Source organism: Eubalaena glacialis, chromosome 20 (genome assembly GCF_028564815.1).
Source record: "Eubalaena glacialis isolate mEubGla1 chromosome 20, mEubGla1.1.hap2.+ XY, whole genome shotgun sequence".
Classification (NCBI taxonomy): Eukaryota; Metazoa; Chordata; class Mammalia; order Artiodactyla; family Balaenidae; genus Eubalaena; species Eubalaena glacialis.
Genome location: NC_083735.1, coordinates 22,819,056 through 22,838,477, shown reverse-complemented (window position 1 = coordinate 22,838,477; position 19,422 = coordinate 22,819,056). Strand labels below are relative to the sequence as shown.

Below are 19,422 nucleotides of genomic sequence, written 5' to 3'. Positions count from 1 at the left end.
ATTCCCACCAGGAGAGAGTTCTTGGGGGAAGCCAGAGATTCCCAGTCTGGGTTCAAGCCTTGGGGGTAATCTTGGGACAGAAAGTAGAAACTGAAAGCATCAGGTGAGGAAGCAGGGGAGGGCGGTCCGGGACCGGGGGTGTTAACAGGCCTGGGTGGTTCAGAGCATTCTCTTGGTGCAGCTCTAGCCCCATGGTGCGTGGTGGGTTTAAAGCTCTCTGTGGGACTCAGAGCAAATCTGTTAAACTCAGAGACCTTCTGACTTGTATTTGGACTGGATGACTTCCAAGTCTCAGTCTGGTGCAACATGCTCTTACTTTGGTTCATTTTATGACTTCGAGAGCATTTAATGTTTACGTTTTTAATTTGCCTTTTTATATTTTGAGATCTTTTCCTAGCTGGTGTCGGAGCAGAATTCTGATACCCATGTATCCATGATACAAGCTAATGATGCTAAATTAACTTTTGCAGTCATTTGGTGTTTACGTTAGTTTGGTTAAGGAACTCAAATTACATTTGGTTCGTATTGTGCAAAGCCATATAAAATTGTTCAAACCAGGAAACAGCTGTCTTTCATAAAAGTACAAAGATGTCAATGGTTAGTTCATTACTGAATAATAGCATTTTTGGATTACTTTTCTAGGAGAGATGTGTTCTGGAGTAAAGAAGCAGTCCCCACTTTGGGGGGACGGGTATCAGAGGGTGGCAGCAAAAGGTAAGGGCCCCAGAGGTGGGTTCCCAAGGTCACAGCCCGAGTCTACCCCTTGCTAGCCTTGACTCTGGGTACATCACATAACCTCCCTCAACATTAGCTTCCTCATTTGCAAAAGGAGGATGAACCTTATAGTAACACTGTAAAGATGAAATGAGATGTACGTTTAAAGCTGTCCGTCCAGTGCTGGCACATGGGCATGCTCTATCAATGTGAGCTTGCTGAAGGTGAGACGTTTAGATACACAGCATTTTGAGTCAAAGGATTTTTTGTATCCTCACATGAGAGCACATACTTTGGGGTCCCTAGAATTTCAAATCAGTAATACAAGTGATGGCTGTCATAGCTGATGTTTTATTTCCAGTAGCATCTTTCCCCAGTTGGCAGATGTTTTGTGTCCTTGGTTTGGTTCATTTACTTTCTAGGTATAAGTAGGGGAATTTAGGCAATAATGCACCATTGTCCGCCAAAAGCTATTTTTTGAATTCTCTGAGCAAGAGCACCGTGCTGGCCGTGAAAACAGAGAAAGGGCGCTACTGGGTCAGTGGACAGCGGGGAGGAAACCAAGAAACGGAAGGCATCACTGCTCTTAGAGGTTTGATGATCTGGTTGGAGAGATCGTATCCGGGGCAGGCAGAGTACGCAGGTTTCCCTTGGGGTGACTTATCTGTTTTTACTAGCTCCCATTACTCATAAGAGAGCATTGTGTTGGTCCTTTACAAATCTGCACACATACCTACCCAGGAAATCCTCTTGCCAGCACGAAGCCGGCCTGTTTACCTTGATAACACACCTTTAGTCAGCTGCATTTCCAGATCATTAATACGGGGCTTTGTTGCAAGGCTGCTGCGAATTCCATCTGCCCCCATCCTAATTATGAACACCTCCTTGGCAGCCCTGCTTCTCCGGGCTCAAGGGATCCTGGCTCAGTTTGCTGCGACTCTAGATAAAGATCTCTGGAGCCCATCTGGGGAAAGGAAGGTGAGGAAAATAGCGGCAGATGCTGTCTTTGTCCGAACGTAGCCTTCCTGCCATCACCATTAGAATGTTCTCCACAGTGATGCAGATGAGCCAGTGAGAGCAGAGCCAGTTCTGCTCTGGTTGCACATTTGTCCTCTGATTCCACTGTCTGCAGACCCTTCCCGTCGTCCTCACTACCTGCCATGCTCCCTGCTTCCTCCACCCCTTCTCTAAGGTGGCCCCATTTTTGAAGGCAAATCTCACTAATGCATGTTTCTCTCTCCTGCAGGGGAGTTGCTGAGTCAGCCCAGACCAGAAGGCGTGGCAGAGATCATATGCCCCAAGAATGGCAGCGAGCGAGTGAATGTTGCCTTGGTTTACCCACCCACACCGACTGTGATCAGCCCATGTTCCAAGTGAGTTCTGAACCGCAGCCCCTGTCCCTCACTCCTGAGATCAAAAGTCCAGGTTAAAGTACCTTTCATCAAACCTGGAAAAGCTCCCCGAGGGCAGACCTAGTTATCTGGGCAACAGCAAAACTATGGCTTATACAACAAACTAGGAACTTTCATTTTTTGTTATTTGTGATTTTTTTTTTTTTACTTTTGCTGATAAAAATACATTTTAAAACAGCTTTTTTGAGATATTGTTCACATATTATACAGTTCACTTGTTTAAAGTGTATGATTCATTGTTTTTTAGTATATTTGCAGGTATATGAACCAAAAAGAGCGATGTTTTTTTTTTTGATGGAGAGTCATAATTCTGTCATTGTAGTATGAAGTGGGCCCTCACTTCAGAAAATAGCGAGGGCTCATTAAATAAGAAAAGCTGGCAGAAAATCTGTAGTAGATCCTTTTTTCTTGTGGGTCTCTGATTCTCTATCAGTCCTCGACAATCAGAAGCAGTGTGGTTTTTTCCCACCTTCCCCAAAATGGACTTTAAGACACAGAATGTACCCGTGTGAACTAACTTTTGGATACAAGGTTAGCTTAGCATTAAACTCAGATGATAAACTTAGGTTAAACTCATCTGTTCGGTTTTTTCTGTAGTGTTAAGAACTGAACAGGCCACTTTAGACTGAGATGAAATACCTTTCTACTGCAAATCTTGAAAAGCAGTAGTCCCTGGTTTTCTGGGTGATATCAACAAAGTATTCATGAAGGAGACTTCCATTTTTCTTCCTAGTTGACCACATAGAATATTTTTTCCATATCTAAGCTTTGTATAGGGAGGTTGGAAAGTTCGTATTTGAGAATGGTGACCTGTTACGGCATCTTGAGAAACTTGCTGTCAGGCTGCATTCCTGAGAGCTTGTGTGATAGGAACTTATGTCTCCGACCCTCCAAGTATCAGCTTTCCTGCCCCTGGTACGCTGTCTGCAGAGCAAGGGCCTGCTGGGGATTTCTCATTCATTAGCAGCTGTCCCTTTTCTCCAAACTGGGTGACTCATTAGACAGAACATCCCTAATCCATCTTTGCTGGAAAATGTCACTGAACACCCAAGGGAAATTCTTCTCTCATGCTCTTCTATTCAGAATGCTTTTTAAGGTTAACTTATCACTCATATATGACCCTATGACATTGTGAAACCTTGAAATGCTTCTTAGCATTACCCAGTAACTAAATAAGAACCAGAACATTCCCCTGACCTGAGCATACCAAACATCAGAAATGTTACCATTCTCTGAATTGGTATACACTGGTGCCTTTCTTACACATAGGGTAAGGATAAAGGCATATTATAAAAAACAGGGTCTGGAATGGAGGGAAACAAACAGTTGTTCAATAGGCTTTGCATGGGTGTAGATTTTCCTGAGCCAGGAGAGACGGTAACCTATTGTTTTGCCATAGCCACGTGGCATTTAATAGGCAAGATAGAGGTTGGAATTAAAATATCCATTTGCACGAGAAACCACAGTGGCACTGAGCCAGAGTTATCAGTGTCTTCTCACGGGCTTCTGTTGTACTGCCACAAAGGGACATTTATACCAACCTGCAGAAATGCTATCAGCTCCTCTCTCTTCCAGGTTATCATACCTGAAATGAACAAGCAGCTTTAAAGCCTTGGGTAATAAGAGCCACATGACCTGAGACTTCTAGATGCTGGAGGGGATACCTTTAGGGACTGAACTGCTTTTGACCTAGCTCTGTGAACAGTTTTATTTTGAAATGGATTTTTTATAAAAGGTCTCATACAATGGATGGCAGGTTTAGAGGGTAACTCTCAATTCTAAATGAAGGAATATTCTTGAGAACAAAATGGAAACAAACTGTCAGGCCCTGCACAGCCCAGTGGAAACTCTAATTTACAAGTGGATGGCAATGTATTGGAAGTGGGAGATATGGGAATCGATGAGGAAAGCTGTCCCAGGAGGTGGTCGTTAGGTCCAGACAACTTGGGTCTGAGCCTGAGAGCTTCTGAGAGTTAGACTTCGGGTCTCAGTGGACAGTAGAAATTGGTAGACTGGAGTTATTGCCCTGGTTTTGCAACTCCAGCCCCAGTTAACTTAGGCAAGTCACTAGAGAGTGACCTTTTACTGCTCTCTCCTCCTCTAAAATGCAGGTCGATGGTCAAGATCAGACTTTCTTCATCAGGCACGTGTGTATCAGAATTTCCAGGGCCAGGCACTAGTCTTTAAGAAAACGAGTCACTCAGATGATTGTCATGTGTGTGCCAGACATTCTGCTCGTTGAGATCCCCTCCAGGGCTCCCAGGCCAGTGGGTCTCATCTTCAGGAGAATTCGTAATAATTTTGCCAGGACGATAGGCAGCAACCAGAACCATCCCAGGAAAACCAAAATAATCACCCTACTCTTAGGTCATTGATCTAGACCTTACAGTGGTTTTAAAAAGGCATCCCAGGGTCTTCTTTGACCAGTTTACTCCTCTCCTTTATAGGTCAAATGAGACTTGTCATAACGGCCTGCCTTTGACCATGTGTAAAATAATGGTGCTACGATGAACTTTATAAGGAAAAACCATTGATGACTGTTAATTTGATTGGATCTTCCTTATGAATTCCAAGCTTTTCTATTTCTCATTTTTTTAAATTTCGAGGTGTGTTATTCCCCTACAGACAGAGAATAAAGAGCAAGTAGTGATTTTTTTTAAAAAAGTGACTTATTCTCATAATTCACCTTGGATGATGGTGAAGTCTCTACCAGCATTCCATGGGGAAGAGGTTACATGAATTGAATGAAAGGCCTGTCCTTCTGCACCTCGCTCTCCAAGGAGAAACGTATCAACTGAGTGACTTCTTGGTCCCTTTGCTGATTATCAGATAGAAATACGAGTCATTTCCGTACTTTGGCAATCCTGGGCTGATTTTCAAGGCTATTTGCCTTGGAGATGAGATGAAAATTCATCTAGTAGCAGATTTGCTGGGTTGCTTTGAAAAATTCTGACCTCCTTAAGGATATGGATTCTGTCTGATAAACATTTTTTTTAAAGCGTTGGTATACTTTCATACCATAAAACTTGCCCATTCAGCGATGGTTCACATATTTACAGAATTGTGCAGCTGTCACCACAACCTCATTTTAGAACATTTTCATCATTCCAGAGAGAAGTTTCATGCCCGTGCGCACCTGCAGTCACTGTGCCTAATACAATACCTAGCTCCATGCAGAAAATAAATAATTCTTAGTACCACTTTCAGGAACGGTTTTGCTCCCTGGTGTGTTGGTATTAAACAGATTTGTGAGGAAATTCGTACGAACACTTGTTATCCTTGGCCCAGTGCAGTCTGAAGGCAGTGAATGGACGTGCACCCCCGCTGCTAGCCCCCTGTTTACTGAACAGTAGAAGGGAAATGGAGTTTCTTGGAGGGAAATCAGCCTCCTTAAGAACTCTACCTATACCTAAAGTATAGGTAGCAATTTTTAAAAACACAGACTTAGTTGTTAAGAGCAGTTTTAGGTTCACAGTGAAATCGAGCAGAAGGTACAGAAAGACCCCATCCACCCCCTGCCCTGGCCACACACAGCCTCCCCAACCAGACTGGAACATTTGTCACAGGTGATGAACCTACACTGACACCTCGTTATCACCCGAAGCCCACGCTTTACATTAGGGTTCACACTTGATGTTGTACATTTCATGGGTTTGGACAAATACAGAATGACATGTATCTACCATTACAGTATCTTACACAATATTTTCATTGCCCTAAAAATCCTCTGCACTCCCCCTCTTTATCCCTCTCTCCCCTCTTAACCCTTGGCACCACTGATCTTTTTTTGTTTTAGCTTTATTGGGATGTAATTGACAGATAAGATATTTAAAGTGTACACTGTGGTAATTTGATATCCATATGCACTGTGAAAGGATCCCCACCATGTAGTTAATTAACACATCCATCTGTCACATATTTATCCTTCAGAACTTCTGAGCGGCAGCCTAACTGACCTTTAATATAGACAGGGATACTAAGCCTTGGACTTTAGGGATCATAAAGGGCAAAAATATACTTTCAGTGGGAAAAGCAAGGCAAAAGTACAATAGAAGGATTTTTTTTTTTAATTAAAAAAAAAATTTATTTGTGAATTCCTGTCTCCATCCTGTTGCTTTACAGATTGAGACACTTAAAATTCCAGTTCAGAAGGGAAGTGTGAACTTCTTTGGGCAAATTGCAGCTTGCTGTTTGCCTTTCATTTTTAGATAACTTATGGAATATTTCTTTCTCATTTCCAAAGAGATTTTCCTCCTTTACCAATTAAAATATATATTCTGAAAAACTGCCACTTGACTCAATTTGTCTACTGATTTTCATTTAAAAGACAGGATTCAGCAGGTTAGCTATGAAAATGTTTTACCTTAAGAAATACTGGAGATACATACAGTGGGTGGGGACAAGATGGCAGAGTAGAAGGACGTGAGCTCACCGCCTCTCACGAAAACAACAAAATCACAACTAACTAACTACTGAACAACTATCAATAAAAAAATGATAGGGCTTCCCTGGTGGCGCAGTGGTTGAGAATCTGCCTGCCAATGCAGGGGCACGGGTTTGAGCCCTGGTCTGGGAAGATTCCACATGCCGCAGAGCAACTAGGCCCGTGAGCCACAACTACTGAGCCTGCGCGTCTGGAGCCTGTGCTCCGCAACAAGAGAGGCCGCGATAGTGAGAGGCCCGCGCACCGCGATGAAGAGTGGCCCCCACTTGCCGCAACTAGAGAAAGCCCTCGCACAGAAACGAAGACCCAACACAGCCAAAAATAAATAAATAAATAAATAAATTTATTTAAAAAAAAAAAAAAAAAAGATGGAACCTACCAAAAAAGATATCCCACATCCAAAGACAAAGAAGAAACCACAACAGCACAGTAGGAGCGGTGCAATCACGATAAAATCAAATCCCATACCTGCCAGGTGGGCAAACCACAAACTGGAAAATAACTATATCATAGAGGTTCTCCCACAGGAGTGAAAGTTCTGAACCCCACATCAGGCTCCCCAGCCTGGGGGTCTGGTTTCAGGAGGAGGAGCCCCCAGAGCATCTGCCTTCGAAGGCCAGTGGGATTTGATCACAGGAATTCCACAGGACTGGGGGAAACAGAAACTCCAGTCCTGGAGAGTGCACACAAGGTCTCATGTGCACTAGGACCCAGGGGAAAAAGCAGTGACCTCACAAGAGCCTGGGCCAAACCTATCTGCTGGTATTGGAGGGTCTCCTACTGGTGGGGGGAGGGGGGGCGACTTTGGCTCACTGTGGGGACGAAGACACTGGTGGCGGTAGTTCTGGGGAGTACTCGTTGGTGCAAGTGCTCCTGGAGGCTGCCATTTTCTCACCAAGACCTGGCCCCAGCCACCAGCCTGTAGGCTCCAGTGCTGGGAGGCCTCAGGTCAGACAAGCATCAGGGTGGGAACACAGCTCCACCCATCAGCAGACAGGCTGCCTCAAGTCTTCCTGAGCCCACAGCTGCCCACTAAACACACCCCTTGACAGGGCCTGCCCACCAGAGGGACAAGACCCAGCTCCACCCACAAGTCAGCAGAAACTAGTCCCTCCCACCAGGAAGCCTGCACAAGCCCCTTACATCAGTCTCATCCACCAGGGGGCAGACAGCAGAAGCCAAGAAGAACTACGACTCTGCAGCCTATGGAATGGAAACCACAATCACAGAAAGTTAGACAAAATGAGCCAGCAGAGGAATAAGTCCCAGACAAAGGAACAAGATAAAACCTCAAAAGAACTAAGTGAATTGGAGATAGGCAATCTAACTGAAAAAGAATTCAGAGTAATGATAGTAAAGATGATCCAAGATCTTGGAAAAAGAATGGAAGCATAGATCGAGATGATACAAGAAATATTTAACAAAGAGCTAGAAGATCTAAATAACAAGCAAACATAGATGAACAATACAATAACTGAAATGAAAAATACACTAGAAGGAATCAATAAAATAAATGAGGCAGAAGAATGGATAAGTGAGCTGGAAGACAGAATGGTGGAAATCACTGCTGTGGACAAGAATAAAGAAAAAAGAGTGAAAAGAAATAAGGACAGTCTAAGAGAACTCTGGTACAACATTAAACATACCAACATTCACATTATAGGGGTCCCAGAAGGGGAAGAGAGAGAGAAAGGACCTGAGAAAATATTTGAAGAGATAGTAGCTGAAAACTTCCCTAACATGGGAAAGGAAACAGTCACCCAAATCCAGGAAGCACAGAGAGTCCCAGGCAGCATAAACCCAAGGAGGAACACACAAAGACACACAGTAATCAAATTGACAAAAATTAAAGACAAAGAGAAAATATTAAAAGCAAGGGAAAAGCAACAAAACATATAAGGGAATTCCCATAGGTAATCAGCTGATTTCTCAGCAGCAACTGCAGGCCAGAAGGGAATGGCATGATATATTTAAAGTGATGAAAGGGAAGAACCTACAACCAGGAATACTCTATCCAGCAAGGGTCTCATTCAGATTTGACATAGAAATCAGAAGCTTTACAGACAAGCAAAAGCTAAGAGAATTCAGCACCACCAGACCAGCTTTGCAACAAATGCTACAGGAACTTCTTTAAGTGGAAAAGAAAAGGCCACAACTAGAAACAAGAAAATTACGAATGGAAAAGCTCACTGGTAAAGGTAAACATTACAGTAAAGGTAGAAAGTCATCCACACACAAAATGATACGAAAACCAGCAGTCATGAAAAGAGGAGAATACAAATGCAGGATATTGGAAATGCATTTGAAATTAAAAGACCAGCAACTTAAAACAATCCTGTTTTTATATAGATTGCTGTATTAAAACCTCATAGTAACCACAAACCAAGAATCTACAATAGATACACACACAAAAAAGAATAAGGAATCCAAACACAACAGTAAAGTTAGTCATCAAATCACAAGAGAACAAAAGAGGAAAGGAAGAAAAAAGACCTACAAAAACAAACCCAAAACAATTAATAAAATAGCAATAAGAACATACATATCAATAATTGCCTTAAACGTAAACAGACTAAATGCTCCAACCAAAAGACATGGACTGGCTGAATGGATACAAAAGCAAGACCTGTATATATGCTGTCTACAAGCGACCCACTTCAGATCTAGGGACACATACAGACTGAAAGTGAGGGGAATGAAAAAGGCAAATGGAAATCAAAAGAAAGCTGGAGTAGCAATGCTTATATCAGACAAAATAGACTTTAAAATAAAAACTGTTCCAAGAGACAAAGAAGGACACCACATAATGATGAAGGGATCAATCCAAGAAGGAGATATAACAATTGCAAATATAAACGCACGCAACATAGGAGCACCTCAATATATAAGGCAAATACTAACAGCCATAAAAGGAGAAATCAACAGTAACACAATAATAGTGGCAGATTTTAACACACCACTTTCATCAATGGACAGATCATCCAGACAGAAAATCAGTAAGGAAACACAGGCCTTAAATGACACATTAGACCAGACAGACTTATTGATATTTATATCCATCCAACTGCAGTAGAATACACATTCTTTTCCAGTGCACATGGAACATTCTTGAGGATTGATCATATGCTGGGCCACAAATCAAGCCTCTGTAAATTTAAGAAAATTGAAATCGTATCAAGCATCTTTTCCAAACACAATGAGGTTAGAAATCAACTACAAGGAAAAAACTGTAAAAAACACAAATACTTAGAAGCTAAGCAATATGATACTAAACAACCAATGTTGTTGGTTGGATCACTGAAGAAATCAAAGACAAAATCAAAAAAATACCTAGAGACAAATGACAACAAAAGCATGACAATCCAAAACCTATGGGACACAGCAAAAGCAGTTCTAAGAGGGAAGTTTACTGCAATACAATCTTACTCAATCTCAGAATCTTACGATCTTACAATCTCAGAAAACAAGAAAAATCTCAAACAACCTAACCCTACACCTAAGGCAGCCAGAGAAAGAACAAACAAAGCCCAAAGTTAGCAGAAGGAAAGAAATCATAAAAATCAGAGCAGAAATAAATGAAATAGAGATGAAGAAAACAATTGAAAAAAACCCAGTGAAACTAAAAGCTGGTTCTTTGAAAAGATAAACAAAATTGATAAACCTAAACAAAACTGATAAGGAAAAAAGGGAGAGGAACTCAAATCAATAAAATTAGAAATGAAAAAGGAGAAGTTACAACTGACACCACAGAAATACAAAGGATCATAAGAGACTACTACAAGCAACTATATGCCAATAAAATGGACAACCTGGAAGAAATGGACAAATTCTTAGAAAGATACAATCTCCCAAGACTGAACCAGGAAGAAATAGAAAATATGAACAGACCAATCACAAGTACTGAAATTGAAACTGTGATTGAAAAACTCCCAACAAGCAAAAGTCCAGGACCTGATTGCCTCACAGGTGAATTCTATCAAACATTTAGAGAAGAGTTAACACTTATCCTTCCAAAACTCTTCCAAAAACTTGCAGAGGAAGGAACACTCCCAAACTCATTCTATGAGGCCACTATCACCCTGATACCAAAACCAGATAAAGATACCACAAAAAAAAGAGAAAATTACAGGCCAATATCACTGATGAACATAGATGCAAAAATCCTCAACAAAACACTAGCAAACCAAATCCAACAATGCATTAAAAGGATCATACACCATGATCAAATGGGATTTATCCTAGGGATGCAAGGATTTTACAATATCCACAAATCAATTAGTGTGATAAACCACATTAGCAAGTTGAAGAATAAAAACCATATGATCATCTCAATAAATTCAGAAAAAGCTTTTGTCAAAATTCAACATCCATTTATGATGAAAACTCTCCAGAAAGTAGGCCTAGAGGGAGCATACCTCAATATAACACAGGCCATATGACAGACCTACAGCTAACATCATACTGAATGGTGAAAAGTTGAAAGCATTGCCTCAAAGATCAGGAACAAGGCAAGGATGTCTGCTCTTGCCACTTTCATTCAACATAGTTTTGGAAGTCCTAGCCAAGGCAATCAGAGAAGGAAAAGAATGAAAGGAATCCAAATTGGAAAAGAAGTAAAACTGTCACTGTTTGCAGATCCCATGATACTACATAGAAAATCCTAAAGATGCTACCAGGAAACTACTAGAGCTCATCAGTGAATTTGTTAAAGTTGCATGATACAAAATTAATACACAGAAATCTCTTGCATTCCTATACACTAACAACAAAAGATCAGAAAGAGAAATTAAGGTAAAAATCCCATTTATCATCCCATCAAAAAGAATAAAATACCTAGGAATAAACCTACCTAAGGAGGCAAAAGACCTGTACTTAGAAAACTATAAGACACTGATGAAAGAAATCAAAGAAGACACAAACAGATGGAGAGATATACCATGTTATTGGATTGGAAGAATCAATATTGTGAAGATGACTATACTATCCAAAGCAATCTACAGATTCAATGCAATCCCTATCAAATTACCAATGGCATTTTTCACGGAATTAGAACAAAAAATTTTACAAACTGTATGGAAACCCAAAAGGCCCCAAATAGCCAAAGCAATCCTGAGAAAGAAAAATGGAGCTGGTGGAATCAGTTCCCTGACTTCAGATTATACTACAAAGCTACAGTAATCAAAACAGTATGGTACTGGTGCTGAAACAGAAATATAGATCAATGGAACAGGATAGAAAGCCCAGAAATAAAACCACACACCTATGGTCAATTAATCTACGACAAAAGAGACGAGACTACACAATGCAGAAAAGACAGTCTCTTCAATAAGTGGTGCTGGGAAAACTGGACAGCTACATGTAAAAGAATGAAATTAAAACATTCTCTAACACCATACACAAAAATAAACCCAAAATGGATTAAAGACCTATATGTAAGGCTGGATACTATAAAACTCTTAGAGGAAAACATAGGCAGAACACTCTTTGACATAAATTGCAGCAATATCTTTTTGGATCCACCTCCTAGAGTAATGAAAATAAAAACAAAAATAAACAAATGGAACCTAATTAAACTTAAATGCTTTATCACAGCAAAGGAAACCATAAACAAAACGAAAAGAAACCCCAGAGAATGGGAGAAAATATTTGCAAACGATGTGACCAACAAGGGATTAATCTCCAAAATTTACAAACAACTCATGTGGCTCAATATCAAAAAACAAAACAACAACCCAATCAAAAAATGGGCAGAAGACCTAAACCGACGTTTCTTCAAAGACATACAGATGACCAAGAGGCACATGAAAAGATGCTCAACTTCACTAATTATTAGAGAAATGCACATCAAAACTATAATGAGATATCATCTCACACCAGTCAGAATATGGCCATCATCAAAAAGTCTACGAATGATAAATGCTGGAGAGAGTGTGGAGAAAAGGGAACCCTCCTGCACTGCTGGTAGGAATGTAAATTGGACAGCCACTATGGACAACAGTATGAAGGTTCCTTAAAAAACTAAAAATAGAACTACCATATGACCCAGCAATCCCACTACTGGGCATATACCCTGAGAAAACCATCATTCAGAAAAGAATCATGTACCACAATGTTCATTGCAGCACTATTTACAATAGCCAGGACATGGAAGCAACCTAAGTGTCCATCAACAGATGAATGGATAAAGAAGATGTGGTACATATATACAATGGAATATTACTCAGCCATTAAAAAGAATGAAATAATGCCATTTGCAGCAACATGGAGGGACCTGGAGTTTATCATACTAAGTGAAGTAAGTCAGACAGAGAAAGACAAATATATGATATCGCTTATATGTGGAATCTTTAAAAAATGATACAAATGAACTTATTTACAAAACAGAAACAGACTCACAGACATAGAAAACAAACTTATGGTTACCAAAGGGGAAAGGTGGGTGGGAGGGATAAATTGGGAGATTGGGATCGACATATACACACTACTACATTTAAAATAGATAACCAACAAGGACCTACTGTATAGCACAGGGAACTCTATTCAATACTCTCTATTGGCCTATATGGGGAAAGCATCTAAAACAGAGTGGATATATGCATATGTATAACAGTTTCACTTTGCTGTACACCTGAAACTAACACAACACTGTAAATCACCTATAGTCCAATATAAAATTTTTTTAAAAAGACATACTGGAATATAACTTACACTTCCATGTGGCTTCTTAACGGACTGGTCCTTGAACATGCAGGAAACAGATAAGTATCATTTTTATTTTCTGGCGCTTGCCATTTCTTTTGTGGTGCTACCCTATCTGTCTGTGGAGTGGTGGAACTGAAGAAGGAAGCAAATTCTGATTTTGGCAGGTCATGTGTTACAGAATTAGAAAAAATGGGCTGGTTTGAAAATTGCTGGGCAAAGCTTTCTCCTTTCCAGAAAGTATTACCGATAATAAAGGACAAGGCTCACACTGCATTTCAAACTTGGATTATTGCGTGTATATACTATAGCGTTCCAATTCAAGTAAGATTCCAGATACTTACTGTTTGCAAGTATTCTCAAACCTATAGTGATTACTTTGCATAGGAATTTTGGCAGTTACATTGTTATGACATAAGGATATTTAAGACCAATTAAGCCTTTTGTAAAAAGTAGGATGAAGATTCTGTGGCCTTTACCTCACCAAATAAATAGGCAAAGTATGTTTAACTGCACTCAGATCAGCTAGTACGGACTCGATTAAAAAACCTTTTTTTTAAGGAATGGATGAATTTGGCTTAATCACAATGGAGAATTTTTCACTGATCTCAGAAGTGTAAAACATGAAGGGTGGGGATGGGATGGGATTTCAGAAGGAAAGGAGGCTTAAATGTGGAGGTTGCCTGTGGGGTGTATCACACTGATTTGCATTGATTTGTTTTGTTCTTTGTAAGGAGTAAGACAGCTCCTTGCCTTGTTGCTTTCACGACTGGGAGGAATAGTGTTTCTTTGATTTAGTCTCCCATCAGCCACATTGATACTGGAATTTGTTCCCTCTCTGCTTAGGTATCTCCATACTTTCTTGGACAATTAAGTGGAAAAGATAGTGCTTCTTTCCCTTATGCCATCATTTTTACTGTACCCAATCTGTGACTTTAGGAGCACCAATGTTTAAGGGTAAGTCTCTGGGAAGCAGAGAGGGTTTCTTAAATAGGTAAGGGCCTCCTAAGGACTTGGAGAGTTTAGGAAAAAAAGGGGGAGGATGGGCTTGGGACGAAGAGATTCCATACAGCAGGACATTTTAAGATTACAAATCTTTTACTTACCAGAATCAAGACATATTGGAGAATTAAAAATAAGAAAACTGCTCAATTCTTTTGCCTAATTTACTATAATGCATACATCAGTAACCTCAGATCCTTTTTGGAAAAAAGAAGTCATTTAAAAAAACTCATTCTAATGTAATGCAAGAATATAACATCAGGAAAAGCTCAAGCTGATTAACACAGCAAACCATTTTTTTTTAATCCTGAGTTTCCCACTTTGTAGCTAATTGACTATTTATTTATTTGTTTGTTTATTGGCTGCGTTGGGTCTTTGTTGCTGCGCGCGGGCTTTTCTCTGGTTGTGGCGAGCGGGGGCTACTCTTCGTTGTGGTGAACGGGCTTCTCATTGAGGTGGCTTCTCGTTGCAGAGCACAGGCTCTAGGCGCACGGGCTTCAGTAGTTGCAGCAAATAGGCTCAGTAGTTGTGGCTTGTGGGCTCTAGAACACAGGCTCAGTAGTTGTGGCACAGGGGCTTAGTTGCTCCGCAGCATGTGGGATCTTCCCGGACCAGGGATCGAACCTGTGTCCCCTGCATTGGCAGGCGGATTCTTAACCACTGCGCCACCAGGGAAGTCCCAGCAAACAGCTTTTTAAAAGCAGTGTTGGTATTTATTTTCTCAAGGCAGTTCGACAGGCTCTGGAGTTATGCCCTCTGAGTTTGAATCCGGCGACGTGTTAGTGCTGTGACAGGTGCAGATCACAGCAGCACTATCTCCCGAGCTCGTTCTGTGCATTTAGAGACCGCTGCAGGGGAAGCATTTAGCATTATTCCTTACACAGATTAAGTAGCGCTCAATAAATCCAGTTGCTGTTATTTCTACCAGAAATATTAGTATGTACACCATGCATAACATAAAGGTAATAATTAAAATCAAAATTTCAAAATCCAAATATAGATGCTAGAGTAAAATCTACTCACTGACTTACCTAGGACTGTTTTGCTTATTAATTGAGGTACCCACGCAAGGCAGGTAAACGCGTGTGCTGAGTAGGCAGGAGAGCATGCTGGCTCACCTTCCCCTCCACCACCACGAAGGGGTCAAGGTGAAGTCCATGCAGATCTGTTTATGAGGCCACCTGCAGCTACTTCGTAAACGTCAGTGTCCTAAACCCATCTTCCTGGGATAGAGAGGAGATGAGTGGGATCATTCCTTTCATATTGTAGATGCCAGAGCCCATGTGCCTGGACAAACTCCGTATAGTGTGGGAATGGAAGACTGGAGATACGATGAGGCCAACAGATCAGGAAACGACTGCCGGGGAAAAGACAGTTTATTACAGTTCCTTCGGGGAGGGGCACGCCGTGCCCTGGGGCGGGGGCGGGGCTGCGTGGGGAAGCACCTGTGGGCCAGGAGGCTGAGGGTAGGGGAGGCAGTGGGGGAGGGGCCTGTGCTGTGGTCTCTGCGGGAAGGTACGGGCAAGGCAGGGGAGCACATGTAGGATGGGCCAGTTTGGATAGTTTCCGCGGGCTCTGGGGCACAAAGACAGTCCCGAGTTGTCCGGAGCCTGGCCCTGGTGTGATCAGGGCAGGTGGAGAGTGGCCTGGAGTGTGAGAGCCTGATAAACGGGGGTGGTTAGCGGTGTGGACCCTGGCTTCGCTGGTTTGCACGAGAAGCACGCTCGCGTCTGAGTTGCTGACTACATGTGGGCACTAACTGGCTGACCCTGGGAGGGGCAGTCTCTCCACGGTGGGCAAGGCGGCAGAGGTCAAAGCGTCAGAGGACAGAAAAGTCCCGCTTAACATCAATACAACAGGGTGTGGCTTCACTGTCAGCCTGAGCTCCTAAATACGCTGAATGCTTTTGCCGCGTCCCAGGAAGAGCAGGCTCCGTAACCTGAGGGGATTCTGGGGCGAGCCCCCCCCCCCCCCCCGCTGACCCCTCCCTTCAGCTGCGGGCCTGTTTCCATCGTCCCGCCCGGCAGCTCCCTTGGACGTGCCGTGGCTCCACAGCGCACATTTCGTCCCCCTGCCCCGGAACTCTTCACTGCCCATGCCTCCTCCCGTCTCCGGGGATGGCATCGCTTAGCGCCATCTGCCAGGCTGGGGGTCTGTCCACTCAACCCTTCCCGCTCCCTCTTCCCACGTGCAGTCAGCCTTCCACTGAGACCTCTTACCCCACCTCATCAGTGTATCTTGAATGAGTGAATCTGCCCATGGAACTTTCTCTTCGGCCCGTGCTTTCCTGTAGGTCCTCCTGTCTCTGTCAAGATCCCTATGACTTGAGTCTCAACTGGCCTCCTCCTCACTAGTCTTTTTGTCCTTGAAACCAATTGATTTTTCAACATCAGGCCCCATCAATTTTCTATTGAAAAGCCTTGAATGGCTTCCTGGTGATTATGGTGCAAGTTCAAAATCCCGGGCATGACACACAAGGCTTCCCAAGCAGACCCCAGCCACCCTTCTGATGTGTGACACTCCCTTACTGTGGAGGGTCAGCCACACCTGACCTCTGGCCGGCTCTCGGTCCACAGCTAGCTGCCACCCCTTCTCTCCTACGTGATGAAGGTCCATCGTCCCTAAGACTCAGAACATGTGTCACCTCCTCTGAGAAGCCACCCCCAGTCCTTCTAACTGTACTCAGACCCTCTTTCCTTCACATCTCCTTAATACTTCTCATCCACCCCCTTACAGAAATGATCTCAGAGTAGCTTGGCTGTTTTTGCCTGTGACTTTTTTCATCACATCTTATTCCTTATTCATTCAGCAGATCTTTGTTGAGTGTTTGCCCTCTACGAGGCATTGTGCCAACTGTTGAGGGTACAGAAATAATAGAGATCCACAAGAATCTAATAGCTTCCTTGGGGAGGATGGGAACCAAAGACACAACCAGAGAAACTTGCGAATGTCTAATTCCAATTAAAATGTGATATCTGCAGCGACAGGTGTATCGACAAAGTCCTGTGGACACAGAGAAGAAAGAACTCTGCCAGACAATTAGGAAGAGCTCCAGGAAGTAGCATTTGAGGTGGATCTTGACAGATGAGGGCGAGTTTATTGAGATGGAGGAGCAGGGAGAGGTGGGGAAGGTTGGTGATTCGATGGCTCTTCTCTTTCCCTAAGCGGCCACACAAGAAAAATGATATCCATGTGGAAAAATGCTCAAACCGGTTTTCCTTTTTCTCCCTTGAACACTGGAATATTCCCTCTAGGTGCCCTTGATTACGTATCCTTGTGTTTCTCAGTCTTACTAGTGGCTCAGGGGAGCAGCCAGCCAGACACAACTGCCTGCGTTTCTCAAGGTTTGTTAGATTCAGTAAGAAAAGCGTAACGTAGCACCTCCCCCCCATGAAGCTGGAACTCGCTTCACCAGAGTTAACTGCTTAGTTGGGATGAGTGTTCACACTGCCATCCTCTTTACACTTAGATTTATGATTACTTGAGTTTGAGGCAGTTTTCAAAACCTTCTCTACTGGGAAGTTTACTCTATTAATAGGCCTTCCAAAAGTCCATATGCCTCAGTGCCATAGAAATGTGAAACTACCCCTAGGGCCCCAAATATTCCAGCCTTGCTTTTAGCTGTCAAGCATACTTCGGAGTCAAATAACCCTCTTTAAAGGCCTGGCCCTGCTGCTCACTGGTGTGTGCCCTTGGGGAAGTTATCTAACCTCTTGGAACCTTAGCTTCTTTCTTGGTGAATGCAGAGCTTACCTGATCAAGCGTTATGAGTTTAGGATTAATCAAATAATGCAACACGGTGAATGATGCGATTCCTAGTGTGTAGTAAGTACTTAGTAAATGGAAGGTGCCTATTTTTGGTGATGTTATTAATATTATGCTCAGCCAATTCTTATGTGGGCTAGAGAGATGTCTTAGGTAGATATTGAATTATCAGTTACAAAAAAATCAGGCAGCATTAAGAGAGATGCGGGGTGGAGGGTGGGAGAAGCAGGTAATAACCCCTTTATGTCTTTGTATGTTTTATTAAATGTTGTCAAAACACTTTTAAAAATATCACATCATGTGTCATTATAGGAAAGCTAAAATAAGGGATGGGAGCATTTGACATGTTTTCGTCTAACCACTTTGTCTGAATTGAATGCCACTTGGTTTAATTAGTTGATGATACAGCAGTTTCTTCATTTTATTTTCATCCAACTCCAGCTTTTAGTTTGGCAGTCTTTAAGTAAAATCATGCTTTTTAGTCCAGACAGACACTCATTCTCACTTCTTAGTACTGATATATATTCCCACTTGTAGAGGGTTATTTAGTGTGTCTATGTGTGTTTCCTGAAAGGAAGCAGTGCTGTGTTTAGAGTTCAGGATTCTTAATCAGAAATCTAGTTAAGCTGTGAAATTACAATGGAATAGGTAGTTATAGCTAATTCGTCTAGTTTTCTCTTTATGTCTGATCTTAATGTCATAAACAGAAATGTTTGACTAGGTTTCTAGTAAAAAGCCTCTTTCCTTTGTAGGAACATTAGTTGCCTGCATTTACAATTTTATACAGAGCTCTAGAAGTAGACATGAAAATCAGTGGTGCAAAAAAAAAAAAAAAAAAAAGATACTATGACTTGCTGTTCTTATCATTGAGAATATCATTTCCTATTTCCTTTGTTCATTTCTGTGCTTTCTTCTCATCTACCCACATAGGAAGAACGTTGGTGAAAAGCACAGAAACCAGTGACTTTTATGGCTGTGGAATTTCCATGGAGAAAAGAGCATCAGAACGCACCTGGACCATCTTTTGTACCTGGCAAACCCTCCACACTCCCTGGCGTGTTCTGTGAATTTGAGTGCATGTGTGTTCAGGGTGCTTTCAGGGAGGAAGCACACCTAGCCTGTAGACGAGGTGGGGAGGGGCAGGGCGGGGGGGGGTGGTGAAGGATGGGAGAGAATGTGGAGCAAATGTTTTACAACCTGAACCTCAGAACTGTGATCCTCCAAGGAAAGCGCTACTTGAAGAAAAAAAAAAAAAAGTCGAATGGCTTCTCAGGGATTTTGTTTTCCGTGCACATATAAGCCATAATTCCAGTACAGGTGGCAGTATTTAGAGCACTCAGATTTCAGTTCTGTTAAATGTGAAAGAGGGATCGACTGACCATTCAT

The 19,422-nt window shown here is 42.2% G+C and overlaps 1 protein-coding gene across 1 annotated transcript in view; it reads left to right on the top strand.

The window, feature by feature from the left end:
• The window catches only part of MFHAS1 (multifunctional ROCO family signaling regulator 1), a 131,010-nt gene extending 111,839 nt beyond the window's left edge, over window positions 1–19,171 (top strand). Inside the window, exons 2-3 of the mRNA XM_061177310.1 lie at window positions 1,961–2,087; window positions 18,967–19,171. Coding sequence (XP_061033293.1) covers window positions 1,961–2,087; window positions 18,967–19,000 — 161 coding nt within the window. The 3' untranslated portion in view covers window positions 19,001–19,171. The remainder of the gene's footprint in view (window positions 1–1,960; window positions 2,088–18,966) is intronic.
• Window positions 19,172–19,422: the final 251 nt, after the last annotated feature.